General features: G+C 34.9%; 1 protein-coding gene across 8 annotated transcripts in view; it reads right to left on the bottom strand.

Moving 5' to 3' along the window:
- Positions 1–14,802, bottom strand: part of Sclt1 (sodium channel and clathrin linker 1) — a 129,581-nt gene that overhangs the window by 97,956 nt on the left and 16,823 nt on the right. For 7 of the 8 annotated variants that reach the window (XR_007834617.1, XM_051185673.1, XM_051185676.1 and 4 more), the window contains exons 5-6: positions 12,407–12,462; positions 2,093–2,228 (exon numbers count right to left, since the gene is read on the bottom strand). Coding sequence is in view for 7 of the 8 variants with exons in the window: in XM_051185673.1 (XP_051041630.1) it covers positions 2,093–2,228; positions 12,407–12,462 (192 nt within the window). In the remaining variant the exon portion in view is untranslated. The remainder of the gene's footprint in view (positions 1–2,092; positions 2,229–12,406; positions 12,463–14,802) is intronic. The other variant, XM_051185677.1, reaches the window with a different exon arrangement.

Below are 14,802 nucleotides of genomic sequence, written 5' to 3'. Positions count from 1 at the left end.
TCTACAAAAAAGTTCAAATTAAGCTTTGACATTACTAAAGGAGAAAAATACTTATGATAAAGTACAGTATGCCTTTCTGTTGTAAAGAGCTTATTGTGCTTACTGTAGAAAATTAGGAAAATATGGAAAATAGAAACAATAAAGAACTACTTAGAAGTTTAGGTATTAGCCCTTCTAATAAATACTACTAATATTTGGATATAATAATCTTTATAAATGTTGACTCTGTTCATGTCTATAAATTTCTTATAAATATGCTTCTAGGATACAATATTTTCAGTCTTTTAGTGAAAATATAATCATATAATGTGTTACATATAATGTAACACTATTTCACTTGGCATTTTATAGTGAGATTATAAAAAATTAATCAATTAACTTTTTAATATAGTCTCACCAGCTCAGGGTTTAAGATCTTCAGATTTTGAAGTCAAAATTATGTTTATAACAACAGGAAGACATTTGCTATGTGCTCTCATCTGTCATAGTGAAATTTTCTAAAGTATATGCTATGTCATTCCTGTGCTGAGGGCTGGTAGAAAGTATGCTGATATCACTATTCAAAAAATAAAGCCCGTTAATTTATGGTAGACTAAATATTGACATATGTAACTCATAAAAAAGTACTTTCAGATACTTAAATAAGATAAGTGATCTGTGTAGAGTCTTGAAACCAAAAGGCTAAGAAATGCTAACTTAAACCTCAGAGACCATACAAACAGCAAATTGCTTAGGATCCTTATCCTGTTTTGACTAAGACTGGAACATGAAATATTTTCTTTTTGTTGTTACTGGAATAATAAATGTTCCTGTGGGCACCTGTCTTTGTACTCTGGGTCCTCAGTTGGTGGTGCTATTTAGGGAGGTTATAGAAACTTTAGGAGATGGGCCTTGTTAAGGAAGTCGTCACTGGGGCAGGTTTTTGAAGGCCTGTATCTTTGTCCCATTCCTAGCTTGCTGTTTCTGATTCCTGTGTATAGTTGAGATGAGATCTCTCAGCTTCCTGCTCCTGCTGCTGGCTTCCATGGCATCCCTACCACTATGAAGTATAAATTCTCTGGAACCATAAGCCAAATAAATCCTTTCTTCTTTTTTTTTTTTTTGGCCATTGCACTTGATCACAACAAGAGAAAAGTAACTCATACATTCTATGTCTCTAAAGTCTAAGCTTTGGAATTCCAGGTGAAGATGCAGTTTTGGTCCATGCTGAGTATACTTTCAGAATACAGGATTTTAAGTTTCTATCAAGTGATTACTAAGTATAACATGCAATCATAAAATGTACAAATGACCACTCTCAGCCCTTAACAGTGTCATAAATAGCTCCAAAGGCTCTTCATCCACACAGCTATAAAGTAGAAGAATGGAGATTCAAACTCATATAAGGTCTGAGATGCAGGGATGTAAAATTATAAAGTGAAATAAAGCTCCCTTATGTACAAATTCACAGAAATTATAACACTGAAAAATGAAATGCACAGGACACAGAATACCAGAAATTTCAAAAACTATGAAGGAAGAAAAAAGCCAGAGAATGTATAATAATTATGTTACAATCTTTGAAAACTGAAAATGGTATCAGGAGAAAACACACAAAACATGCAAATTTAAGGAAACTAAATCATTGATTACTCCTTTCTTTAGAATTTTCTTTTAACATTAATTATTCTTAAAGGACAAAAAGTGTTCAAATGTCATATGATTCAATTAAAATATATTTGACGCTATACTGGTAACAGTAAGAGCGTTTATTACAAGTTTTAAGTTACAGAAAAATCAAGTGCTATAAATTTTTTTATTCTGTTCAGTACCAACATGTCAGACCTGAAGTCATATATACAAGTGACATTATACAGACTGAACAGGTTATATTCAGAGTGTACATGAATATACATATATGTATGTAACAACAGTTACTGAAAAAAGGTCATGAATTTGTAAGAGCGCAAGGAATAGTATTTTTGAGGGTTTAGAATAGGAAAGGGAAGAGAAGGGAGAAAAGATGTAACTATAATACCAAAAATAAAAATGTAAAGATTAACACATTTCTGAGGACTTTAAACTTACTAAATAAAAATAGTATGTCACTTACTTGGTTGGCTAGTTGCAATTGTTCCTGAAGATTCCTTAGAGTCTCATCATCTGCACAGATATCATTTCCTATCCCTGTGCCAAAGGGAAGGGCTTCCAATTGCTTTTCAACAGCATCTTTTAATTTACTGTGCAACCTTTGTGATAAGCAGTTTACATTATACTCATTTTAATAACAGTACAATTACCACTAGGGGTCATTAAATCAACATAAGTCATACATAATTCTTAATACAAAAACCATTTAAATGAATAGCCATTAAATACTATGTGAATAAAAATATGAATATTTTCTTCTTTTTTGAGACAGGGTTCCTTTTTTAAATGTTGGCAAGATGGTAAGAATGCAACTTATTGCAGCCATTATGGAAGCTAAAAACACAACTATTGTATGATCCAGCTTTACCGCTCCAGGGGATATACTTTCATGGGATCTAAGTCTGCATATAGCAGATAATACACTTGCATTCCATTTCTACTGTGGCATATTCACAACATCAACACACACACACACACACACACACACACACACACACACACACACGATATATAAACCAAATTTTACTCAGCTTCAAAGAACAAAATGGATGGACCTTAAGATCACCATAATATTTCAGGTTAAATTTAGATTTTAAATAAATACAGAAGGCATAAAAATTGGAAAGACTACTTGGGAAGAGGAAGGAATTGTGCTGGGTGAGAATGAGTAACTGGAAATGCCCAACACTTAATAGGCACTCAAATATTAGTGAATATTTGCTTTTATTGTTATTGTGACTAAATACCTGACAAGAGGCTCTTAAGGGAGGAACAATTTATTTTTGGCTCATGACATACAGACCACATTATAGTGGGGTAGGCATGGTGTAGGTGGTTCCATGGTAGTATAAGTATAAGGCTATGTGCTCAATTCTTAAGTTGGTCAGAGAAAGCAAAGTAATGGGAATGCCAGCACTCATCTGGCTTTCTAGCCTTCCCTCTTTATTCAGTCCAGAACTCATGGGATGCTGCTGCAAACATTTAGTGTGTCCCTCTCTGGAAAAGTCTTCATATACAAACCCTTAAAACATGGGTATCTTCAGGTGATTCTAAATCCATTCAAGTTGGGAAAGAAGATTAACCATGAATGATTATTTTACTGTTTCACTTAACATTAACTCAAAAAAAGATAGATGGGGTCTAGATTTCTGTTAGCAGCTCAACAATGTCTTTTGCCATCTTTTCTTTCTCAGTCTTCCTGAGTCTCTGAAATCTAAGTTCATAGTTGAAGAATTGTCTTTAAGTGTATGTACCCTGGTAAGTCAACCAAACTCCACTGGACACACCCAAGAATCTTTGGGCAGCACAAATTGGTCCTGATAGGGGGCAGGGGCATAAAGTTGGATAAGTAGGGCTTTAAAGCATGATGGGTCTTGAAAGGGCTGGGGAAAAAGATGAATATGATCAAAACACATGATATAAAACTCTCAAGGAACCAATTTTTAAAAATTTATTTCTTAAAACTACAACTAGGAAATCAAACATTTTTGCAAAGCACAACAAACTTTGCTTACATTTACAATCTTACTAAGAGTTATGTGACTATCAAAGAAAGAAAAAAATGACACTTTATAGGAAACAAATGATGTCTTTCATACCCTTAATATGTAAAAACAAAAATGAAAATTATATTATCAACATGAACTAAGCTTTAAAGAAAAGACATGGAAACAGAACAAAAGAGAAGTATTTCTACTTTCTGTTAAGTATCTTATAAAAATGATTTCATTATTTATAATCAGTTTCTATATACCACACATCCAAACACAAACATATTAAAATATTTCCAAGATCTAATACTGTGTCCCTGGACACAACTGTATAACTCAACTAACTGATAATTTACAGTATTTAGACCTGATCATGTATACTTTTCTTAAAATATTTTCCCCATAATTTATAAGTTTGATTTTGTAACCATTAACTATGATATGTAAATAAAAGTACATTTTTTTTCCTCTGTAAAGACATAATTAGCAGAGTTCACTTTAAAACCTGTCAACATTTTTCAAAAGTGCCTTAATAAACTGAGAGTCCATTTTTCCCCTTTCCAATCATGAAACCTAACTGCTGCTATGGTTTGGATATAGCTTCTATCAAATCTTATGTTGAAATATAATTCTTTTGTAACATTATTTCAGGATCATAGAATCCATAGGGAGTGATTAAGTGTATGGAAACTAGGTATCTTGAGAATGAATTAATTCTCATGAAAGTGACTGTTAGGAAGTATGCTGTCATACATGTCCCTTCTCCATGTGTCTCCTTCTAGTCTCCATTTCTCCACTATGATATGGCAGCATGAGGACCTGACCAGAAGCTGAATGATGTTAGTGCCATGTTCCTGGAACTCCAAAACTGTAAGGGTTAAATAAACACCTTTTTTTTTTTTTTTTTATCAATTACTCAACATAAGACATTTTTATAACAAAAAAACTCACACTTAGATCATTGTATTACTCTGAACTAAGTAGAAATTTTAAAGACTAACTTCAAGATATCTGCATATGAAAGGAAGAATGTTATAAACAAATATACAAAACAACTACATGGTTTTCTTTTGTTGTTGTTTTGAGAAAGAGTTTCTCTATATATTTCTTTAGAGCTTGTCATGGAACTAGCTAGCTCTGTAGACCAGGCTGGCCTTGAACTCACAGAGACCCACCTGCCTCTGCCTCCCGAGTGCTGGGATTAAATGCGTGCACCACCAATGCCCAGATAATGGTTATTATCTTTACATTACAAAAATGTCTTGACTTCCCAGTACATTAAAAAATCAAGCTTAACCAAAGTATATTAGTATATTGGTGATTGAAAAATTACTGTGATATTCTTTACTAGAATATTAAGTCTGTTCAATTATTTTGAGAAATAACATTAAAGCTAAAAAACATATTTTAAAAAACAAAATGAATGAAAAATTTAAACCTAATTTAAAAATTTTACTCAAATGTAAAATTTAATAAGAATCCATAGTATCAATGTAAGAGGGTTCCAAAATTAGAAAGGAGAATTAAAAAAAAAAAAAACTTTCTAAAGACAGATAATGATAATATAGCTAAAGTTAAGATATAATTTTATAGGAACTTTATAAAATTCTAAAGAACATGTGCTGGTTAGTTTTTTGTCAACTTGACAGAAGCTGATGTCATCTGGGAAGGGGTAACCTCAATTCAGAAAATGCCTCAGTCAGACTGGCCTGTAAGAAAGCCTGTGAGGCAGCCCATTGTGAGAAGTACCACCCCTGATAGGTAGGTGGTCCTGGGTTGTAGAAGATAGTTGACTTAGCACACCATGGAAAGCACTCCTCTGCTTTAATCCTTCACTGTAGGTTGCTGAACTATCTGAGTGCCTATCCTGCTTCCTCTAATAATGGACTATGAGCTATAGTCAAACTCTTTTCTCCCTTTAGGTAATGGTGTTTATCACAGAAATAGGAAATAAACCAGAACAACATTAATTTATTTACATACAAATACATTAAAAGGAACATAACGATAAAACATAAACAACTATATAATATGCAGGAATATAAACAAAAGAAGTCAAATTTTATAAAGAGTCCAAGCATGGAATGAATTTAGAACTTAACCCTCCACGCCCACCCCATGGGCATGTTATTTTTGGTTTAGTTACAAGTCAACACATATCAAATTTGTACAGTTTCAAGTTTCTTAAAATTAAATTTTGGAAATTCAATTCTTGATAAACATGTTTTAAAATTCTCTTTAACAAGCTAAGACAGGGCATACAGGTAGAAAGACAAAATAAAGTAACCATAGCAAAAGAGTGAGGGACTCCACTACCTTAAAATTTAAAAAAGAAAATAGAAAATTATTTCATTAAGTACAACACAATCTGGGATTGAATACCTGAATACCTATTATCTAGAATGTTGCAATGGACAACTGGCACTCTTATTTATATTTTACATGTCTGTATTTATAAAGTACCTGGAATTCTAAAACTATATATCCATGATATCCTTAAAGATGGCGCAGAAAAGATTAACATTTTACTAAAGGAGGTAATTAAAAGATATGGACATGAGGGCTGGAGAGATGGCTCAGAGATTAAGAGCACTAACTACTCTTCCAGAGGACCTGGATTTATTTCTGAGCACCCACATGGCAGGTTACAAGTGTAACTTCAGTTCTAGGGGACCCAACACCCTCATGCACCATCACATGCAGGCAAAATACCAATGCACATAAAAATAATTCAATTATTTAAAAAAGAGATGGATATACCTTAGTAAGAAAAGTAAGTAAAAATTGAGAAATGAGGAATAAACATTTCATCAGAGAAGTATATGAAAAATGGCCAAGCATATCAGTATTTAGAAAATGTAAACTAAGATCACAAAGAGAAATTACTTAATAGCAAAAACAATAAGATTGTAGAAGTTTAATTAGAGTTACTGCTGGAAAATATAGATCTATATGAATTTAAAAATATTACTGGTAAGAATGTAAACCAGCTGATATAGACAAGTTATAAATTAAGTTGACAAAAAAAATTAGAAACCTATAACTTGGCAATTTCATCTCTTGAAATTTTCACACTTGCACATGATAGTGAAGAGTTAAGTCCTAAAATATCGAATGATAAGATTGTTACAATCTTAAAAATACAAACCTAAACAATATATTATTAAGCAGAATTCAATGTAGTGTTTATGTTTTTGGAGCGGGAAGGAGGATGGGAACTAGAAGGAAATCATGGATAGAGGAATCAAAGTTGGCAACATTTTTAGTTGTTTGTATTTAATCGGTATGTTTCCTGCTACACATATTTTTACCTACCTATTGCATTATAATACTTATAAAATATTTATGGGTCCTATTTCAAGCTAGGTTTTATTTCTTACCATGAGCCCATGAAAAACTTGTTCTTCTGTTATAATTTCTCCCACAAAAACCTCAGTATCAAGCATGAGTCTACTCTTTTTGAGACCTTGGTCAGGGAGTCCAAAGGACACCCTATCCCAACAAAATAAGCTATTGGTGCTGTCCTTTAGTTGCTCCCCAGAATTTGGAGTTAAGTCTATTGCTCAATACACATTTTGGACACAGGATATGAAGTAGTTGAGCTAGAACTAAATTGGAAGTAGTGGGAGTTGCTATGTAAGCTAGCAAGAAGGTAAAATCAGCAGTCCTATCCAACTGTGGTACGTATAACACACAACAATGACCAGCATATCATATCCCTAAAGGTGAAATAGTAGCATTTCTTTCTTGTGAGTAACCAACAGATGTCTAATCAGAATTAAGGCCTGCTCTAGAGGAGGAAAAATTCAGATGTAGTGCTATAAACCTAGCCAACATCTAAGACTGGTAAAGCCAGGAAACCTAGAGGAGAACCCACTACTGCCACTTTCCTAAATTAGTATCATCTCTAACTGCATTCTAAGTACTTATCCTTACATCCACGATAAATGTAGATCTCAGTTCTCAACTATAGACTGTTGAAAGTTACAACTGGTCTAAATACAGAAAACTTGCTGTGAGGTGTCCAGCCACATTCTACAATACTACCCGAACATCTGAGACTCAGGGAACAAAGGAAGAGGAAGCAGAAAGATTGCAAGAGCCAAAAGACCAGGGCATCTACCAAGAGACTGTGTCTTTTATACAGGCCAGGGAAGCTACACCCATGAAGTCTCAACAACATGGTAACCTAAACATAGATCTGAACAATGATATTGGGTGACATGACTATGAAAAGAAGAAATCTTACAAGGCTTTACTCTTAGAGGAAGAACTACAAGCAATTAAGGGCTACCAAGAGAGGCAAAATTAGTGGTTAACAAATACCATGTGGCCCGCCTACAAGATCTCTAACCCCCACTGCAAATGGCAGCCCACAGACTAGGAAAAGATCTTCACCAATCCTACATCTGACAGAGGGCTGATCTCCAAAATACACAAAGAACTCAAGAAACTAGTTACCAAAACACCAAATATCCCTTATTAAAAAAATGGGGTAGAGAACTGAAGAAAGAATTCTCAATAGAGGAAATCAAAAAGGCTGAAAGACACTTAAGAAAGTGCCCACCATCTTTAGCTATCAGGGAAATGCAAATAAAAACAACTCTGAGATACCAGAATGGTATCTGCCAGAATGGCTAAAATTAGAAACACCAATGACCACTTATGCTGGAGAGGATGTGGAGAAAGGGGAACACTCCTCCACTGCTGGTGAGAGTGCAAACTTGTACAGCCATTCTGAGGATCAATATGGTGGTTCCTCAGGAAAATGGGAATCAGTCTACCACAGGACCTGGTAATCCCCCTCTTAGGCATATACTCAAATGATCCACATCCATGCAACAAAGACATCTGTTCAACTATTTTCATAACAGCATTATTTGTAATAGCTAGAACCTGGAAGGAACCTAGATGCCCCTCAACTGAAGAATGGATAAAGAAGATGTGGCACATTTATACAATGGAATACTACTCTGCGGGGGGGGGGGGGGGAAAAACAAAAAACAATGGAATCTTAAATTCACAGGCAAGTGAATGGAACTTGAAGAAACCATCCTGAATGAGGTAACCCAGTCACAAAAAGAGGAACATGGTATGTCATATATGGATTTTAGACCCAGAGCAAAGGATCACCAGCCTATAAATCAACTGCCAGAGAAACCAGGATACAAGGTGGATTCTAAGAGATTCACATAAGGGTCCCTCACAGAAGGGGGAAGGGACAAATTCTCCAGAGCATGTGGGGGGGTAGTGAGGGGAGAGGGAACTAGGAGAAAGAGAAGGGGAGGAGAGGAAAGCATGTGGGATTAGAAAGATTGAGTTAGGGGAAGAATAGAAGACAGAAAAGAGAGGGAGAGAGAGAAAGAGGGAGGGAAGGGAGGGAGGAAAGAAGCGAGGGAGGGACAGACAGATAAAGAGAGAGAGAGAGAGAGAGAGAGAGAGAGAGAGCATAAAAGAGGGAGCCATTATAGGTTTGAAGAGAAAACTGAACCTCAAGAAATGTCCAGAGACATACAAGACTGACTCCTACCTACCATAAATGACCTTCCCTGATAATGAGATCAACGACTAACTTATCTGCCATCATAGAGCTCTCATCTAGTAGCTGATGTAAACAGAAGCAAACACCCACAACTAAACACTGAGCCGAACTGGAATCCAGATGCAGAAAGGGAGGACAAGACCAAGCTACAGAAACACATAGAAACAGCTGACCTAAACAAGGAGGAACTAATGAGCCCCCCAGATCGATAGCTGGGAATCCAGCATGGTACTGACTCAGACCCCCTTGAACATGGGTCTCAGCTAGAAGGCCTGGGCAGTCTAAGGGACCTAGGACAGTGGAACCAGGATGTATCCCTGGTGCACAAAAGGACCTTGGGAGCACATCCCTCATGGAGGGATACTCCCTTTTATCTAGAGACAGGAGAGAAGGCCTAATCCCTACTCCAAATGACTTGACAGATTTAGATGACCCCTCTTGGAAGGCATCACCCTACATGTGGAGTGGGAGGGGGGATGGGAGAGGAGGGTGGTCAGGGGGCATGAGAGGGTGGGAGAGAGGGAAAAAGGGAGGCAGGGAGGGAGGGAGAGGGAACTGGGATCGGTATGTAAAATAAAAAAAATACTTTGCTTTAGAATGGAGTTTCATTTATTGATACAAATTTAAGGTCAGTTTCATGATATGTATATTACTCTTCTTGTTTAGGTATTATGTTTATATAACTCATTTAAAAATGCATAATTTAGTACAGATTATATATAGTTACCTATGATAGTCAAAACTTACAGTTAAGTTAATTAGGTTTTCAAGATATACAAAGATGTATTTGAGATTAATAGACATTCTTCAAACCTTTCAAGGACCCACAGAATATGGCATTTAAAATGGTTTAGGGTTATTCTTGACAGTGAAACATAAGTGCTCCTGGCTATACGACCTACATCAGATAGGAAGATGGACATCGAAGAGACTCGTTATAACGTTTACTTCTAATATGGCAAGACTATCCATTTGGAAAAGATACTGCTCTTGTCTGGACTGTTTTACTTTATGCTATATAAACTGGACATGCAGGACCCACAGGAAAATGACTACTGATATAAGATGGACATTGCTACAGGATTCCTGCTCCATGCAGGACACAGAGAAAAGTGACTGACAAAGTGCCAACATGGGTGGGACATTTTAAAATTTCTTGCTTTGCTGAGAAGTCTGCCATACACATTATGGTCTATAGGCCAAAGATGGAACATTACAGAAAAACTTCAGGTGACCAATCAGGTGGCAAGATGTCTCTGTCATTTCTAGAGTTTATATATTATCCTTCTGTAGTCTTCGATGGAGTTGAAGACGGATAGTTATGGTTATAGTTTTCCTTAGTTAGGATTAAAGATAAATTACATATAGGACTTAAGACTCAAAAAGATAGATGATGGAATATTTTCTTTAAATCTTTCTAAATGTTAATGAACTAAATATTGTTAACTGTGGTTCTTATTTGATAACTTTTGTTATATATTTTGCTATGTTAAGGTTAAAATCCTTAGACAGAAAAGAGGAGATGATGGGAGATGTCATTTTGCAAATATGTTTCTCATATTGGTTAATGAATAAAGCACTACTGGACAATATGGAAGCAAGATAGGTGGGATGAGGAGACAAGGAGGTTTTAGGGAGGGGTAGTAGAGATTCAACATGTAGGATGGAGAGAAACCAGAAGTCCAGGCCCTCTCTCCGGTAAGATAAGACTACATGGAAATACTTAGATTGATAGAAATGGGTTAATATTTAAGACAGAGCTAGCTAGTAAGAAATACTAGTAACAGGCTAACAACTTTATATATACATATACATATACATACATACATACATACATACATACATACATACAAAAACAAAACTGCAACTCTGCAATACTGATGAGTTGGCCTAGGATCTTCTAGCTTATTAGTGGTAGAAAACACACCACACCCGAGTTATCTCTGACTCAAAGCTGGCATTATTTGTATACCATTAGATTACCCATGAAAAGACTTGGGATCTTCATTTCATCTGGAAGGGAAGGAACATGAGAGGGACTAGAACAAATTATGACTGGTTTGTGTATGAATTACAGACCTTTAACCCCTTAGTGCCATGCCATGGAAAATAGCCCCTAGTTCTGGGGTTGGAGAACAGACCCAAGAGCAAAACCAGGTACCATTGGGACATCACTTCATTGTGGCTTAATTATAGTAACACATGGAACCCCACCTCTGCTACATCAGTCATATACAATATTCAAATCCATGTAACATCATCTCATTGCCTCTCCTACTTCTGTATAGACATTAAAGAGTCATTATGTGATCTTGCTTTTTGATTTAAATGTCATCATTCTCTTAAATTTGAGAAAATGTATCTGCTTGTCAAAAATATGTTCTCACTAAAAGGAACTGTAGTATTTCATATGTGAATATGCTATAGAAGGATGGGGGTTTTTTGCTTGTTTTGCTTTATGCTTTTTTTTTCCCTTTGAGATAGGGTTTCTTTGTGTAGCCTTGGCTATACTGGAACTAGCTCTGTAGACCAGGCTAGCCTTGAACTCAGAGATCTGCCTTCTTATGCCTTCAGAGTGCTGGGATTAAAGGCCTGTGCTACCATGCCTTGCTGGTAGGGTATTTTTATGTGTGTTTATGTCACTTTACAGGTAGAATCAGGGTGCTGTCATCATGACTATTGTTAAACATATATTTTCATGTTTAGAGGATAAGTTTTAGAAAAGATTGCAAATAAATCTGATGTATCTAGAAGAGATTTTAGGCTTGAAAGTAGAGTCAGGGAAACTACTTACCTTAAGTCACCTATGTGTATTTTATGGTACATAATTAAATTTTCTAAATTACTGCTTAAAAAAAAAATACCATGTGGTCAGCCCTAAAATACATATGAGAGTGGCACTAAATGGACTCAGTAGGTTTGTTATACAATACACACACACACACACACACACACGTGTATGTATATATATACATATGTATGTATATATATATATTTAAACACATATATGCATATACATATATTAGGTAGAGAAAAGGAAGAGAAAGATTCTTTTATTGCAATTCATAGGTAAGAAAGTTCCAGAGGAAGTTAAATAACTTGTTTAAAGTCACAGTTAATGAATTTAATTGTCAACAGAAATTCAAGCCCAGGAGTATGGATGCTAAACCACTGTACTGTGTATCAAAGAACAAAAATAAAAGTTACATAAAGCAACAGAAGATGAATTGGCTAATTTATTTACCTTTCATTTTCAGTGATGACAGTTTCAAGTTGTAGTTTCATCTCACCCATGTGTTTCTATAAGAATAAAACACAACAAAGTAATACATTCTCCTGACAATTAGATCTTCATTTAGTACTCAATTCACAAGCAAACAGTCAGAACTTTTGGCATTTACAGATAAAATGTATTCATTTCATTTAACAAGCAGTATCATATGTAGATAGTTTAACAATGAAACAAACATAATAAAACACTTATTTTGAATAGATTATAAATATTTTATGTAATAACTGAGAAATATTTAAAAATATGTATCCAAGAAAACAAAAGATACACTTCAGTATAATAAAAATACCAGATGAGTTGGGCTTGGTGGTGTATGCCTTCAATCCCAGCACAGAGAGACAGAGACAGGTAAATATCTGTGAGTTTGAGGCTAGCCTGGTCTACAAAGTGAGTTCCAGGACAGCCGGTGCTGTTACATAGAGAAACCCTGTCTCAGAAAATAAAGAAGCCAAACCAAACAAAAACCCAAAAAAACCAGTTGACTGCTATACCTTGAAAAGTTATCTTTTAATTTATCAATTTAGGGGAAGCCCATCAGTATGTATATTCTCTCCTACTTCAAGAGGTAAAATGGGAATGGTGAAAAAGAAAATTAAGGTCTTCTTTAGCAATTACTCACTCACTCTCTATGTTACCACCCTCAGTAATTACCTGAACTCTGTTTGACATATTTAGCTGGCTAGATGACTTAAGAACCCACCAACTAAAATGCAATCAAGATTATAATCCATACTGTAAAGAGAATGAAATAAAAGTTTATGGATTTTCTCTGAGGTAATGGAAGATATTATTACCATTTCAAAGGGGAAGGAAGAAGGAATTTAATAAAAGCAAAATAGCAAAATAAGGAGTCAGTTTTCAATAAGAGCTGGTCATAGAAATACATGTTTAAAACAAAGGTGCACTCAGATCAAAATCCACCCATCAGTCTTGAATGAGCACTCTAGGGTAAAGGAGAAGAGCCAAGCCTTGAGCAGACCTGGCAAGAGATGTGTGAATAGGCAGCTCTCCAAGTCTGTCTCTCTCCTATTCATAGAGGCTTGCAGCAGCTTGGCTTAAGAAATTACTAACCACCTTTTAATACAAAATTGGCATCAATGTTGAATTTTTCCCAAGTTCTGGTTATGCCAGAATTTTAGTCAACTAAAATTAATTAATGTACTACCAGATAACTGAGTATTGATCATATTTGCAAAAACACTGACTTGAAAAGTATCTAATACTGTAAATGATTACATAAAATATATGTGTATTATATACATTGCATTAAGGACTTTACTATAAATATTTAATTATTTGGAAGGAACGAAAATCTATATAGTACTTTTATATCATCTAAATTTCCCTACTATACTTTTTTTGGGGGTGAGGGTAGGAATCTACACATAAAATTACAGCATGCTTTTCCTGCTTTGAAGGTATACTATTTCTTGGTCATGTCTATAAATATTCTTTTTTCTTTTAATGTGTTAGATTATTTTTTGTTTTTGAGAGTCTCTCTATGTAGTCCTGCCTGCCCTGAAACTCTCTATGTAACTCAGGCTAGCCTAGAACTCACAGAAATCCACTTGCTTCTGCCTCCTGAGTGTTGGGACCAAAGGCACTTATCACTATGCCCAAATACCTCTGTAATTCTTAAAATTAGCTCTACTTATTAATTATATCTATGTGGGCATAGATATACTATTCTCTGAAGTAGACATTAACATTATTTTTTCCTTTCTAAACAATGTAACACTATTACTATCATTGAAGACTTCTGGGTACTAGGGAAGCTTCTTCCTATAACTAAGTCAGTAATCACCCATACACAGGTGGTTACAAAAACCAAATGAGTCATTTAAGACAATCACTTCAGAAACACAGCTCAATAAAAGAGACACAGGATCAGATAGGTTATAAGAGGGTTTTAAGAGAGTTTAACTTCCAGACAATTAGCTTTTCTGAAACAAGTGAAGAATACAATATATCACCACAGCAATTCATAAAGTGAATTCAGTAGAAATTTTAGATTTGCTAGTCTTAAAACTAAGAGCAAAACACCATTTACACAAAAAGAACTTTTGTACTTTAATTACCTATCTAAAGGAAAAAAGGCATTCTTGTGGTTGGTTTAAATTTAAATGGCCAAAGGCTAAAATAATACACCATAAAGAATGGGAAATGAATTAACTTAAGAATTGTCTTATGATAATACAGAATCTGGCTCTACAACTTCACTTTATAAGGTTATAGAGGAATAAACTTGGAAATGAAAAGTCTACATAAACATTATGCAAAGAAAATATCTAATTTTATTCTTATGAGTTGTAAGCATTGTGTTCTCTTAGTAAAGGTATATGTCAACC

This window comes from Phodopus roborovskii, unplaced genomic scaffold, assembly GCF_943737965.1.
Source record: "Phodopus roborovskii unplaced genomic scaffold, PHOROB, whole genome shotgun sequence".
Taxonomy (NCBI): Eukaryota; Metazoa; Chordata; class Mammalia; order Rodentia; family Cricetidae; genus Phodopus; species Phodopus roborovskii.
The sequence above is the reverse complement of the archived record's forward strand: the minus strand, read 5'-3'. Positions and strand labels throughout refer to the sequence as shown.